Raw genomic sequence first — 15,059 nt, 5'->3', positions numbered from 1 at the left:
GCCCCATGGAAAGCCGCCTGGGCCTCTGCCCTTAGCTTCTCCTCAGGTTGCCAGGCACCATCATTGGCCTTACTGAACAGCTGGGCCTCACAGTGAATCAAGGACGATGAGTCTCTCCCAGGATCTCGATCTTTCAAGGGTGTGCACTATTTAAAATGGATGTCAGAGTGAATCCAGCTCCTCACCCAACCCAAACAAGGAAGGTTTTTACAGGAAGGACAACTTTTTCAGGAAAGGCAGATTTCCTTTTACTACAGTGCATTTTGATGAAGAGGCAGGGGTGGGAATGGGAGGTTAGAGCAAGGTATGGATGCCCATGGCAGAGCTGACAGCAGGGGGCCCTTTGAAAAGCAGCCCACCAGGTCAGAACTCAAGGCCAACAGTGATTCCCAGACTGTCTGGGCTCTTCTGAAGAGCTGTTTCATCTGGGACATAAGACCACCCACATGTAAGATGCTGTTCTTGAAATAAAACTCCTGGGCAGTACCAGATCCACAGATGCAATCTCCTGGAGGTGAGGATAGACATCCCGGGTGACTAAGTACATGGAAACTTCAAACCACCTGGGTCTTTTTACTCACGGAAGGATCTCAGAGTCTGGCACAGCAATTGACACAGTCCAACAAACACCTGTGCAATGAATGACAGCCCTAAGTGGTGGGAGCCTTTAGAGGCTCTAATTACTGATCTCTGTCACACCATCTAATTTAGCACGCTGTCACAAAACTGGTAAAATGGCCTATCCCTCAAGGACATTTCTAGACTGGCGGGCGGTGGGGAGGGGTGGGGAGGGGGAGGGGCAGGGGCAAGGCCTCCATCTCTGTGGCAGCCTCAGTGAGTTGTCTCACCTTAGCAGCCCTCTCCTTACCTGGAGAACTGTCAAAGTCAGGACAGAGAAAGTAGCAAACCTCACAGTTCTGCTCTCTGAAAAAGTGAAGGAAGGGATCTGTTAATTTAGGAGTAAGACCCCAAATTCAACCTGGGAGTCTGTCACTGTTGGTAACTGAAGTTGGGCATACTTCTTTAAGCTTTCCAGTTTTACTCCAAGGCTGAATCCTTCCTTAATCATTCAAATCCCAGGAAAGAACACAAAAGAAAACAGCTTGCTGTTTCAAAGATATATTAAACACCCACTGTCTCTTCACTCGGCATGCTGCAGCCAGAGAACCTGAGGTTAACCTGAGATGCTGAGGCAGAAGGACTGCCATTTTAGGATTGGACTACATAGCAACACCTGATTTCGGGGGCGGGTGGAAAGAAAGAGAGGGGAGGGAGGTCCAGCACATCCTAAGGGGGAGTGGATAAAGAAAAAATATACTACTGTATTGTATACAGAGTGCAATACTGTTCAGCAATGTCAGGGGGAAACAGTTGAAACGGTATCAATGTAGCCCGAACACATCACGCAAATTCAAAGAAAACAACTTTAAAACATTATGGGTTGAATGTTGTGTGACTTTGTCATTTACAGTATTACAGAAAATATAAAGCTACAGCAAGGGAGAAGAGATCAGTGGCCGCCTGACCCAAGTTAGAAGTTGGAGACAGATTTAAATATAAGGGAACTTGGGGAATGAAGCAATCCATCTGTATTGATTAAATAGTTACATACTAAATCTATGCATGCATTCAACCTCAGAACTGTGTGCCAAACAGTAGGGTCAATGCATGCGAAATGTCATTATGTTTTATATTTTATTAAAACAGATCCCAGACATTCACACAAAAGCTCCTTAGGTCTGAGACATTTTCTTTGCCTTTATCAACAAGGGAAACACATGTACAGGTGGTCTTATAGTATGTGAGATAAAGGGACCACTGTTAAGCACATGGTCTATGATAAGTACATTATATCTCGGGCCAAGTGCAACATGTAATAACTCAGACGCTATCTTGTAGAAAATTCCTTTATTATAGTGCAAATAACTTTCAGCAGTGACATAATGTAACAACACATTCAACAACACTTTACACCACGCAGTAAATAAGAAAGTGTTTCTTTGAAAATATGTCATCCTAGGAACATTATCTTTACATTAATGCCAGAAAATGCCAAGGCTGTTTTCTCAAGGCAACAGGGCTCAATCCTATTTTGGATATTTTCTCTTAATGCACACGGAGTCGCCATGTAGTGCATTGACAATTCTAAGAGTGATCTCTTAGGGGGTTTTAGAGAAGTTGGCAAGATTTGAAACCGGGCTTCAAAATTTAAAAAAATAGTAATTTTAAGACAATTCTGGGACATCCCAGAAAGTAGAAGTCACTTCTATTACCTTGATAGTCACATTTACTCCAACTTTGCTGCAGATTGTCTAAAGGTTGCTTATTTCCCCGGAGCCTGACTGTTTTCCCTTGATTTGGGTTATTGCGGAACCAGGGCTCTGGGTGGATATAACCCCTATGTATGCAAATACTTTCCTGTGAAGCTTCAAATTGCACTTTCCATCCTGAAATTCCCACATTAGGCCTCCCAGGCTGAGGAGGGTGTGAACGCGTCCTTGTTTCTAGCTAGCCATTAAGACAAATAAATAGGATGTGTTCCCTATTTATTTAGCTAGTCCAAAATGAACCCATCACATCACTTAGAGTCCCCGGAGGCCAGTCAGAGGACCCCGCTGACCTGTAGGGTGATGGTTTAACACTGTTTTCTATACCAAGAAGTCTGAGATCAGCAGCTAATGAGAGAAAAGTCACTTCTGATCTCTTACACTCCCCACTCCCCACACTTCTGTGAATTACCCGCTTGGCCACTCAGAAGAGCCCTCTGGGGGCAGGGGTGTTTACTACATGAGTTGAATCCAAATGTATTTCAGGGTGCTTTCTAAGTCTTTTGACAAACACTCCTCAAAAGTGGCTTTCAAACCATGAGAAATTGATCACAGGCTTAAAAAGTACCTGGAGCTACGAAACAGCTCTCATGGCTGACTATGGCTGAGAGGCCAGCGGGTTCACAAAGCTTCGCAAGATGTAGCTGGTGTGGGTAGATAGGTAAGTCTTTGTATATAACACCACAGAACTGTGCTAAACAGTTTTAAAGTTGAGAAGGCTCCAAATAGATCACCTATAAAAAGCTCATTATTTGAGTTTGCTTTATTTATCTTAGACTTTGGTTCTGAAACACTGTCTACATTCTTGACACATGAAGAAGACATGGCCACTTCAGTGCCTCTGCATGTGTGTAAAAAAACCTTAAAAGCAAAGCAGGACGAGAGGATGCCCTAATAAGATACGTACACTGGACAAACAAAACCTAAACTATATATAAACACATCCCTATCCAGCACCCCTTTCTTCTCCCACAACTGGCCAAAGCAATGCCAAGGACCCTTCTCTCCAGGACCAATGCAGAGTGTGAAACACACTCCTGTGACTCCAACCATGCCAACCCTTGAGATACATCAATAACCTGCAGCCTCCCCTCCAGACAGCTTCTATTTGATCAGCTCTGCAAGGGCAGGGAAGCACGAACGCTATCAGCTGGAATCAAAGACCTGAAACCCTGGGACTTCATCTCTCAGATGACATCACTGGATCCCACCTTATCCTACTTCCTGCAAAACCACACAGAGGCAAGGCAGTGCCTTGCTCAGAAGCTCCAAAGGCATTGCTCTAGGGATACTGGGGAGGGTCTCAGAAGAAAAATTATACAATGAGCTAACTGCCTAAGTTGATACAAATTATTTCCCAGTCAGTTATTTGGGGCAATTTGTTTCTGCCTTACACAGTGTGCTGGAATCATTTTCATAGGACACTATTAAAAACTGATATAATCGTTATTTTAAAAGTTGTCTATGCAATCACTTCTTATACACTTTCCATTAATTTAATAACAACTTAATGAGCTATCATGTGAATCTAGGGAGTAGTTAGCCTTATGGAAGGAAGCCCACACCGCGCTAATCCACAGGAAGGAGAAGAAGCAATGCAAACAGAAGTTCACATCATCGACAAAAACTGGAGTTTCATCAAAATGTTGCAAATTTTCCCCAAAAAGCACTTACAGCAATTTATGTTAAGAAGTCAAAGTTGAGGGGAGTGGAGAATATGCTCAAATTCTTTAAGGTATAGATCCACTTGTTTTATGCTTGGAATACATAATTTTCCCCCTCAGACCTAAGTTCATAATCGTAGACATTGCTCATTCTCTAGTACATTGATACATACATTGAATATAAATAAATAACTGAGGAAGCTTAAAAAGCCGAGTTAACATGATGCTGTCCTAAAAAATGAAACAAAACAAAAACAAAACAACCCCCAAGAAAACATAAAAAAACCAAACCTTGCACAATCTACATTCTCTGTAAATACCCGGACTAAAATGTTGGTTGCGCTACACAAGTCCACTTGAGTGCAGAGGTGCACCGATTTGATGTGCCGCTGTTGTTGGAGGCCGTTAGCACTTTTGTTTCTGAGTATCATCTTGCTCTGAAATTATGAATGATTGCCACCTATCACAAATCATCACGCATCCATTTTAGTTTAGTCTGAATAAAGTCCAGCGTAAATGTATTACTTTGTTCCGGGCACAGTGGCTCGGTGTCTTTCTTCCTCTGGGCAAACTGCAGATGAAGTTGTCATTCTGGACTTAAACCGCACAGAAGAGACAGTGAAGTCTGTCTTTTGTTTTTGTTTTCTTTTTGAGTCTCCAGATCTTTCTAGGACACTTCTTTCAGACAGTCATGTAGTTGTGGCACCTGATCATATGTGAAATAGAAGCGCTTTAACCATCAGCCAAGCTTGGTGATCTGGAGGTCCCCATTGATCTTTATGGTATCAATGGCAGATAATGTTTGAATACGATGGTAAAAATCAAAAAGTTGGTGTCCATCCACAAACACTCTGAAACGTGGGTGCTCGCAAAGAATCTCCACCTAGAAGAAACAAAATATCAATTTAATGCACAGTTTTGGATGAATCCTGCTGGAGGGAGGGAAAAACCCCAACAACAAATGCATACTTCATTGTAGAGAAGAAAAGCAACACCCCCAGTGAATCTCAAACATCACAAGGTGCAGAAGCTAGTCAGAGTCTGGACTGCTGGGTTCTGCATCCTCCAACTGTCAGCTCACAAAGTCCAGGGCACAGGCTAAAAGTCTGCATTCTCTCCAGTGCCCAGGAAGGGATGAGGTGCTGGAGCAAGGAACCCACTTTGAGAACCACTGCTGTGTATCAGTGAAAGGTTTTCAACGGGAGGCTGTGATGGCCTTTCTGTGCTCTACTCGGAGGTACAAAGGGGCCCAGGTCTGATAATCTAACACGATGCCCTCGTGTCCCTTGCTGAACAATTCCATCCCACCTACAGGAGAGCCGCTCCTGAGGCATGACCGGTCCATTAGCAGCATCTAATAATAGTCTAGACAAACATGGTAACCACTGAGAGGGAGGATTACACAGTAATTACCACTGGACCAAGAATGTGTAATTAACAAGGCTTTGTTAAGATAAACAAACACAGAGTCCACATGGTAAACCCTTTCCCAGAATTCACCACGGAGGTTTCTTTTTCTTTTTTTGAGCTGGGGTTTGTCTGTGTAGCCCTGGCTGTCCTGGAACTTGCTCTGTAGACCAGGCTGGGCTTGGCCTGCCTCTGTCTCCATGTTGGGACTAAAGGTGTGCACCACCACCACCACCTGGCCACCACCGAGTTTAATAATTGGCTGTGCTATGATATTTTAGAAAAGCACTGGTAATCACCATGAAGGAGACTCGACATGTCGTATTAGTCACATTTACTTTCACATTACCGTTTCAATTATATCATCAAGGAGTTCTATTTAATTCCAGTTTGTTGTTTTTGGGAAGCACTGTCTTCCTCCTAGTCAGAAGCTCACAATCACGAATTAGGTGTGAAGATTTACTATCTGAGATAGCTCAGTTGGTGAAGCACTCTGCCTTGCAAGCAAGAAGACCCACATTTAATTCTCTCCCCGCTTACACTCCCCCAAAAATGTCAGGCTCCAAATGTGGGTGGAGACACAGGGATACTTGGGTTCATTGGCCAGCCAGGTTAGCCCAACTGATGAGATCTAGGACAATGAGAATCCCTGTCTCAAAGGAGGTGGATGACGGTATCCGAAGGATGATACCTGAATTGACCTCCAGCCTTCAAGTACTCACACACACACACACACACAGCTTACCACTTAAGAAATTGGCATAGCAAGAGCCGCCCACGAGGGCTTACCATTCTAAAGGAGGACTGAGGTATAGGGTAACTTCCTAGATTAGGATTACAAGGGGAACAATCTCATTTCTATCACTGATGTAAAAAAGTTATGGATTTTTATTTTGCCTTAGACTCTAAGGAAAGAGAAAGAGTCAGGAGGCCTTGAGAAGTTCCACATGAAGAACAGGACATTAAGAGCAGTTTTCTTTGCTCTGGCTTACTGCAACACTGAACCTTTAACCAAGCTGCCATGATTGTGAAGTGTGGCAATGGATCATCGCCAGGCCCGGCATGTCAGCAAGCCCTTTTTATATGACCGACTGGAACCGCTTACTTGGCAGTGCCCTGCAGAGGAATGTATTGCTACTGCTGCCCGATGAGATAGTGAGTTTGGGTTGTATTTCCTGCCTGCTGGATAGCAGGAGCAAACCTCTGATATCCAACCAAGCCCAAGGGAAGAAATTTGTCAGCCACACAGCTTGTGACCATGAAACAGACAGGCTTAATTAACCCACAGGGAAAATAAATACACAAATATGGACTCATTAGCAAAGGGAATGAGAGGAGATGAAATAATAATCACTAAATTGTTTTAAACCCAAAACTAATAAAGTTTTGAGCTACTCAAAGGCTGAGAAACAGGAAAATTCTGGATACTTATTAATATTTAATAAAGAATCAGATACTTGAGAGTCGGTATTCACTACATGCCTAACACTATGCTGGGAACTACACAGAAAATTATTGACTAAGTACTCCCAGCTTGGCCTGACGGTACAGGTCTATAATGCCAGCTATTCTGCAAACTGAGCAGGAAGATCAGAAGTTCAAGGCCAGTCTGGGTAATTTAGCGAGAACTTGTTTTAAAATAGAAACAAAAAAGGAGGGCTGGGACTGTAGCTAGATGGTAGACCTTACCTAATGTGCACAAACCTACCTAATGTGTCCCATCCCCACTACCGCCCCCAAGGAAACAAGTAAATAATTAATACCTCTGTATTGGCTAAGTAGAATTGTGGTTAAGGATTTAGCAATTAGGTATGTACACAGGCATCCATTAACTAAACACATGGGCTGAACAGAATCAAGAGCTCCTGTGGCAAGCACTAACGCCTATCAGCAAGCAGATCTCTTTTGTTTTTTATTCTTTTCTCACAGCGGGCTGACAAGTTTCTTGGACACCAAGAAATTCTTAAAGAGCTCTTGGCACACAGTAGATAAGGAGTCCGCAGCAGCCTTGCCAACACTGCGCTCAGGCACTCGAGGTACCTACCCTGAACGGCTGGTCCGGGATGAATGGGAAGTACGGGATTGCCGACTGCTCTTCGCCCCTTTCTCCGGAGATACAAGAGTTTCTGAGGAGCTGCCGGTCTGTGAACACAGCTTTGAGTTCGATTGCCACATCGGCAGGAGGATCTTCCGAGTCACCACAGGTCAAGCTGATGGCAAAGCTAAAAAGAAAGTGTCACTCAGCTGGAGTTAGATGTAACATTTAATTTGACCTAGTTCCTCCCCATGTGGTTCATCTGCTTGTAATGGGCTGCTACTGTTTACACAGAGTTTAAACACTGGCAAGATTACACTCAGACCAATAGATTTTGTTACCTAGAGCAGGCTCTGAGGAAAACGTTACAGTAACTGAAAATAATTGCAACTGAAGACTTCAAATGCCGCAGGCCACCCATGCCTCAATCCATTTCAGAATTCTCAAAACAGCTCCAGAAGTTGACACGGGAAATATCTCATAAAGTTTGGTTCTTATTTATTCTAATGGCTTTTACGATGTTTCAAAACCATAAAAAAGAAAATGAAGTCTTTTGGCCTCCTCAAGGGTCAAAGAGAGACTGTAGGCCTATTTTTGTCGTTGCTGATATAAATAGCTATCTAGAGAGATGATGGCTAGGATTCATACACATTCTTTTCATGGGAACACGGTACTTTCTTGGCACTCCCAAGGAGCAATCCTCAAGAGGAGGAAGCAGCCACGGCTCAGCAACTGCAGGGCTCTGTCCTTACCTTTCTGGGTTGAGGTCTACGATGCCCATCACTAATACTTTCTTGCCTGGTCGCATGCCACCCTTAATGTGCCCACAAAATGGAACTATCTGCAAAGGAGGAGGGGACAAACAGGAAGTTTACCACTGTTAGCGAAGAGCCAAGCCCTCGGCCCTGAGGACCTGACCCACCAGAAAGCAAGAAAAAGGCAACTGGAAGGAAGGGATAAAGGTAGAGACACTGAGCACATTGATTTACCAGTCGTGGGAAGTACACGTCGGCTTGAACTGGAGAACCCAGGGAGTTGTTTAAGTGCCCATCATCAAGTTTCTAAAAATAGAAGCACACAGATTGGCTTTCCACAGATCCTTGTTTATTAGGGAGTGAAGGGAAGGGCGAGGAATCAACACAAATCTGTCGGAATCCAGCAGCCCTCCACAGACACACAGGCAGCGTCTGCACACGATGCTTCTTTATAGCTCATTAAATAACCGCGAAACAAAACCCGGCCTTTCCACCGGGTCTAAGCCTCTGATGATCCCCAGCCTCTCAGACCGGATCAAATTCAAGGTCGCGGCCCGCCGGGCAGCAAAGCCCGTGTAGGTGGGCTGCAGGCCCCTCTCCAGGCACGAGTGCTCTTGGAACCTCTGCCCCCAGGCCTGTCCTCCGGGACGCGGCTGGTGAGCAGCGACGGCGCGCCGCTTCTCTCGGGAGCCCCGGGCGCGGGGCCGTTCCCAAGCGGGGAGATCCCCGGCCGCCGGGGCCGCGGCCCGACACGAACCCACGTGCACGCACACGCGCCCGGCGCGCACCTGGCCGGCGCCCTGCTGCCCCGCGCCCCGGGGCCCGGAGCTCCCACCCCGCGGCGGCTGCTGACAGGTACCGCGCCGCCCGCAGCGCCGCCGGCCGGCAGCCCCCGCCCCGGGCCCGCCGAGCTCCCCTCCTCGCGGGCGGCCGCTGCACTCACCACCGCGGCATCGCTGTCGGGCACCGGCCCCGCCATGTTCCTGCAGCGAGCGGCGGGGACGCGGCGGCGGCGGCGGCGGCGGGCGCGGGTCCGAGCCGGGCGCGCGCTCACACGGGCGCGCGCGCACGCCCCAGGCTGGCGCGGCCGCAGGCCCGGGAGGGGGAGGGAATGGAGGGGAGGCGGGCGGCGCGGAGGTCGCGGCGGCGGAGGGAGGACGGTGGCGAGGGCCGCAGTGCGTCGGCCCCGGGTGGCATTTAAAGGCGGCAGGGCCCGGCTCGGGAACCGGCGACCGGGAACAGGGCGGGGACGCGGCCCGGGCGCCGCGGCTTGCTCAGCGTGCCCTGCCCCACGGCCATTGGACCGTGGCTGGAGGCCGGGGAGGGCGGGGGCTGGTCGGCGGGAAGGTGGGTGGGGCCGGGGCAGGGGGGGGGGGAGGGAGGGCCCAGGTGGGCCAGGTGACAGGTGTGGGGACACTCCTGCCCCTCCTGTCCCGCAGCCTAATCACTCACCTCCTTCCGCATCCTGGGGGACTGGGGGGGGGGGGGAGCCTGGTCCAGAGAAGATGGGGGACTCCAAAGCCGGAGACCCGGCGTGGCTTCTTTCAGAGAATTCCAGCCGAGTGGGTGGAGAGGTTGGTTTCACTGTGGGGGGAGAAAGGGAACGCAGGGTCCGAGGCTTGCAGGAGGTATTTGATCCTAAAGAAAGAGGCGGCGGGACTCCAGGGAGGGAGTTTGCCGGACCCCGAACAAGGCTCTCTTCCCCGGGGAAGCGCAGGCCCGTGTCGGGTCCTAGAAGCTTTCTTTGGCAGGTGCCAAATCGTGAATTCAACTGGACACGGCCTCTGTCCTCAGCTTTTTTACTTCACTTGCTTAGTCTGGGGTAAGGAAGGCCTCACAGAAAAAAACCCAACATCCTTTGTGGAATACTTCCCAGGGCATACGCTTCTCTTTCCTTCTAAGGCTCGGGCTCCTCTATGGGATCTCCACACTAGCATTATTACGTAACTTCTCAGATTAGGCTGCATCAGCGTGCCCTCTGGTAGGTGACATCCTTGTCTTACCCCGTGCACTGGGTGAGTCACTAGTAAGCAAGGGGCTTGGGTGAGTTGCTGCAGTCCCAAAGGGGCCCTTCGTGGGGCCTGGCATCTCTGCGGCTTTTGTATTTCAGTTTTCCCTTATGGACCAGTGTTAATCATGGTAATCTCCGTGGTGCGGGGGGATTACCTGAGCATGCCTGGAATCCAAAGAGCCTTTGTGGAAATGGGTCTCAGCATTACAGGCTGAAGTGAGGTGTAATTGGGCTTCCTGTTTTGCTCCTGTTTACTAGTCTGAGCTTAAAAAAATCCACACCTATTATTCTAAGATATTGGGCAATTATAGGAAACTTGATATTTTAAAGTCATGCTTTGATTATTTGAATTTCTAAGACTCTAGTATAGGGAAAAGCACTAAAGTAATTATTTGCCATTAGCTAAGAGTGGTGCAATAATCAAGGGGATTATAAAGGGCTGGTGTCCTGGGTTCAAATTCTGCCTCTTACTACTGATAGTAGCATGCTTTAATTTCTTCATTAGAGATGATGAGGATAACTATGATGATGCCTATCTTGAATTACTGTGCAGATTAGTAAACTGGTTCACACACCTTCCCAAGAAGAGCACCTAGCATGTTCTAAAGCAAGACTTGAGTGCCTGCTGTTGACCAGAAACTGAGGATCAGCAGGGACATTGTTGAGATTACATTCTAGTGAGGAAAGGCAAACGGAATACGCAATTATGCAGGTAGTAACAATTCTGGAGAAAAATAAGGCCCGGAGAGAGTGTAGGAGGTGCTGCTTAAGTAGGGTAGTCTGGTAAAGTAACATTGAGAAGAACGGTGAAGGAGGGGGTAGGAGGGAGGGTGGGAGGGAGCGTGGGACCTCCAGAGGAAGATAGAGCCCCAAGGTGGGACCTTGGGGCATTGCTGGGCCAGTGGTGCAGAAGTGAGCGCTAAGATCTTTTACTCCAAGGAAATGGGAAGACACTGGAAATTTCTGAGCAAGGGAGAGGAGGCTTGTTTTGGGAGGTTTGGGGGAGCAAAACCAGGACCTTGCATGTGCAGGGCAAGCATACTATACCTTGCTAATTCTTTTTTTTTTTTTTTTTTTTTTTTAAGACAGGGTTTCTCTGTGTTGTTTTAGGCCTGTCCTGGATCTCGCTCTGTAGACCAGGCTGGCCTCGAACTCACAGAGATCCACCTGCCTTGGATCTGTATCTTCTGATGTGGCAAAGGCCTCAGAGAACAGGCAACAGGCAGGGAGTGGGAGGAATGGCAGTTTAGATCCCAGGGCGGGGACCCTCCGGGGACCCTTCAGGGGACCTAGCAGTTCCCACCACAAAGCTCTGACAGTTTGTCACCAAGCTTCTAGTTAGGGCTTAGAAGCTTCTAGTTCTGAAAGGCTGTGTGAGGGGTAACACCCACACCAGTGGGGTTAAGTGTGGTATTGCTGCTAAATAAACCTCATGAAACATAGCTTTTCAGAGTGAAGAATAACCCTTAGATTTGTTTGTGAGTGGAGATCAAGATAGTGGGTTGCTGAAGATGGGTTTCTTACATCCTAGGGGTATAAAGAATTAGCAAGCCGGGCTGTGGTGGTGCATGCCTTTAATTCCTGCACTCAGGAGCAGGTGGATCTCTGTGAGTTCGAGGCCAGCCTGGTCTACAGAGCGAGATCCAGGACAGGCTCCAAAACTACACAGAGAAACCCTGTCTTAAAAAAAAAAAAAAAAAAAGAATTAGCAAGGTGCAGAACAGCCTGGCCTGTGTCAACATGATAAATTGCCATTTATTAAAACAAAACAAACAAAAAAGCTTGATTCTTCTCAATCAGTCTAAATGGTTAATTTTACATAAGAGGAAAGCCTAAAAGCTTGTCTTTGTAGCTAAAGTCTAAGCAGGGTTGAACAGCTTCCTTCACAGGAAAGCTACTAGTGAACTAATGAACTAAAGCTTCCAAATTTCCCTGAGTTCCTAGAGGGAAAGACAGGCAAGCATTTCACTGTGCCTTGGTCATAGGCATTTATCTCCAAAAAAGATTAACCAAGACTATGATCTGGTTATGAAATACAGCCAGAACTCACAATGAACAATATCTCTGCTAGGAACTTCTTTTTGGAAGTTCTCAGGAACTAAAAGTCTAAAGCAGCAGCAGTCAGACATGATTGGTCTGGAAAAATATGCAAGACTGTGAAGATGGACTCCTCAGATTAAAAACAGGAGCCCGCTTTCTTTGTCCCTTTTGATCCTACAGTCTTGCCGTCTGTGCTTGCAGATTTCTGAGGGTTCCAGGAGAGTGATGCCGCCCGCCCAGCCAGCGTCTTATCAGTATTGCTGTAAGTGGAACTCAAGAGCCAAGATTTGTAAACGTTCCACCAAGTACCTCTAACAGGATGGCCCCCAGAGCCCTGTGGGTGTAGCCTCGAGCTCAGAATGTCCCCACACTCTGTTCAGTATTGCCCGGTTAATTTTGATATAAACCTGTATGCTTTCGGTGCCTGAATATTATTAAAATTAAACCTCTCAAAGCATTTGCTGTGTTTGTTGTCCCATGACGTTGATTCCCTCAGACTCTGGGCTGCAAGGGAGGCCGTAGCCCACTCTGAGGAGCAGGGCCCTGCCCAGTGCTGTAAGTCCACTCCGCATTTAGTTCTTAACAATTGCTTTTGCCAGGCCAGTCCTGCTCTTATGGCCAATATTCACAAAAGGCAACAGAATACCCAAACTCAGCATTCTTTGATTTGCCTTCTTAGGCAGGGGGGCACATTTATCAAGCAACTTTTCTGGATTTCAAAACATGATTACAGTTTTTAATTGTTTTAGGAACTGTAGCCTGGTTATCAAATAATTCTTTTAGACATACACAGAATTTTCTCATACCCAAACAATTAGGAGACAGCTGTAAAACTTGGCAGTCAACACTGGTTCTGAACATTTCATTAACTTCTGTTATTTATGGGGAAGCTAGACCCAGCCTCCTGCATGTGTTTTCATTACAGAGCAGGGGAAGGACTGACCTCAGAAAGTGCCCCCACCCCAGAAGATAGTTGTGACCCATTCCCTGGAAGAGTGTAAGGCTTCAAAGACTGTGCAGTTCCATGTTCCCTGTCCCCTTCCGGGTGGCTTCCTTCTGTGAACAGCATCAAAAGCCTGACAAATTGGAGGCAGAAGCCAGCCTCCTGCCCTCAGAGCTGGCATTGTGAATGGAAGGTGTTTTGAGACTCCTCACAGCCAGTCTTGTGCCAGTTCTGAGAGTTATTGCCTGCACCGGGGCCTTCTCTCTAGCTCACCTTCGGGTATTTCCAAGAAACCTCTGATCTGAGACCAGAGCTCTCTCTGCTGGGAGTGTGACAGGTCTGTGAGGCTGGACCCCAAGCCCGTTACACGCTCCTCATTGTTCTAGACACTTCTGTTTTCAATTGTTGCTTGCACAGTCCCCCTTCCATGGTTTCTGTGATTTTATTTTCTTGTTTGGTGGTATAAAGGGCTTTTTCATCTTGTAGTTTTGTGGGAACTTGCATGGCTTGGGTTGGTGGAAGAGACACTCTGTCCCTCAGGGATTTTAGAGTCCCTGACCCACAAGAGGAAAGTCAGGAAGCATCTGCCTGCTGCTCAGGAGGAAACGTCTAGGTGACACAGATTGCCAGCCTCCTTCAAAGCTGAGGATGGCTTCTACAAAGAACATGGAAGTTTAAACTTGATGTTCATATTTGAATGTTCATGTGTTTTGCATGTTTAGTGGTTCACTGAGTTAGGCTCTGCTGTGGCTGCTGTTTTGTTAATGTTTTACTTTCATAAAAAAGGTCAGGCATAGTAGTATGGTATTTAATCCCAGCACTGGGGTGGCAGAGGTGGGCAGATCTTGGTGAGTTCAAAGACAAGCCTGGTCTATGTAGTGAGTTCACCAGGCAAGCCAAAGCTGCATAGTAAGACCACCCTCTGCCCCCAGCAAAACACCACCACCACAAAAATAAGGACCAGCCACATGCATACCTTCACTTAAAGTGTTTAACTCTGTGTGTCTCATGGGCACCACTGTTACCATAATGTTAGGGCTAAGGACACACAAAATATGATTGAATAATCTACCCACAATATACCCCTTTGGCATATTTTCAGCTGGTTATCCTGAGAATTTGCAGATAGAGGCAGCTCTGAAAAGAAATTTTCATCTCTAAGGGAAGGAAAATTGTATTAATAATTACCTATATCAGGAAGAGGGATACCCTGAATGATTTTATGCCTGGAGAGGCCACAGAACCAGACCACCTTTATTCACTATGCATTTCCTGCCTACTTTCCCATAACATGTCATTACTTCCCCCCAAACCCCTGTTCTCCATAGCTCAGGGTGCTCTATGGGCTTCTGGCATCTGCTCCCTCTCCAACCCCACCCCAAAACCCTGTTCTCCATAGCTCAGGGTTCTGTATGGGCTTCTGGCATCTGCTCCCTCTCCGACCCCACCCCAAAACCCTGTTCTCCATAGCTCAGGGTGCTCTATGGGCTTCTGGCATCTGCTTCCTCTCTGATTCTCCTATTTTTCTGAGACTCTCATGACTGTGCATAATTAAGTATAATTTTGCTCCTCTTAATCTGTCTTTTGTCAGTTTAATTCATAGGCTAGGAAAGAACCAGGAAGGCAAAGGAAATCCATCTTCCGTCCTACATCTGTATAATAGATTCCGCCTCCGCACACTGTTGCTTCCATGTGGCAGTATTCAGAATGAGTCTCTGAGCATCTCTGCTGACATGCCGCCTATAAGAAAAGGAGGCTCTAGTGCTTTGAATTCAGACACTAGTTCCAACATTCTTGATCAGGTAGCACACCCCATCAAAGTCCAGCCCATCTTATGGTTTCAAACAGAGCTGTTCAAGTGATTGCCTCATAGACTG

General features: G+C 47.0%; 1 protein-coding gene across 1 annotated transcript; it reads right to left on the bottom strand.

The window, feature by feature from the left end:
• Positions 1-1,893: 1,893 nt before the first annotated feature.
• Positions 1,894-10,088, bottom strand: Lgalsl (galectin like). Its single transcript, XM_036201171.1, has 5 exons — positions 9,641-10,088; positions 8,423-8,494; positions 8,186-8,274; positions 7,443-7,620; positions 1,894-4,874 (listed from the first exon to the last, which is right to left on the bottom strand). Exons 1-5 carry the CDS (start codon positions 9,650-9,652, stop codon positions 4,731-4,733), a joined length of 495 nt encoding a protein of 164 aa, XP_036057064.1. The 5' UTR covers positions 9,653-10,088; the 3' UTR covers positions 1,894-4,730.
• Between the last annotated feature and the right edge of the window lie 4,971 nt (positions 10,089-15,059).

This window comes from Onychomys torridus, chromosome 10 (genome assembly GCF_903995425.1).
Source record: "Onychomys torridus chromosome 10, mOncTor1.1, whole genome shotgun sequence".
Lineage (NCBI taxonomy): Eukaryota > Metazoa > Chordata > Mammalia > Rodentia > Cricetidae > Onychomys > Onychomys torridus.
Note: the sequence above shows the minus strand (reverse complement) of the source record. Positions and strands in the feature narration are given on the sequence as shown.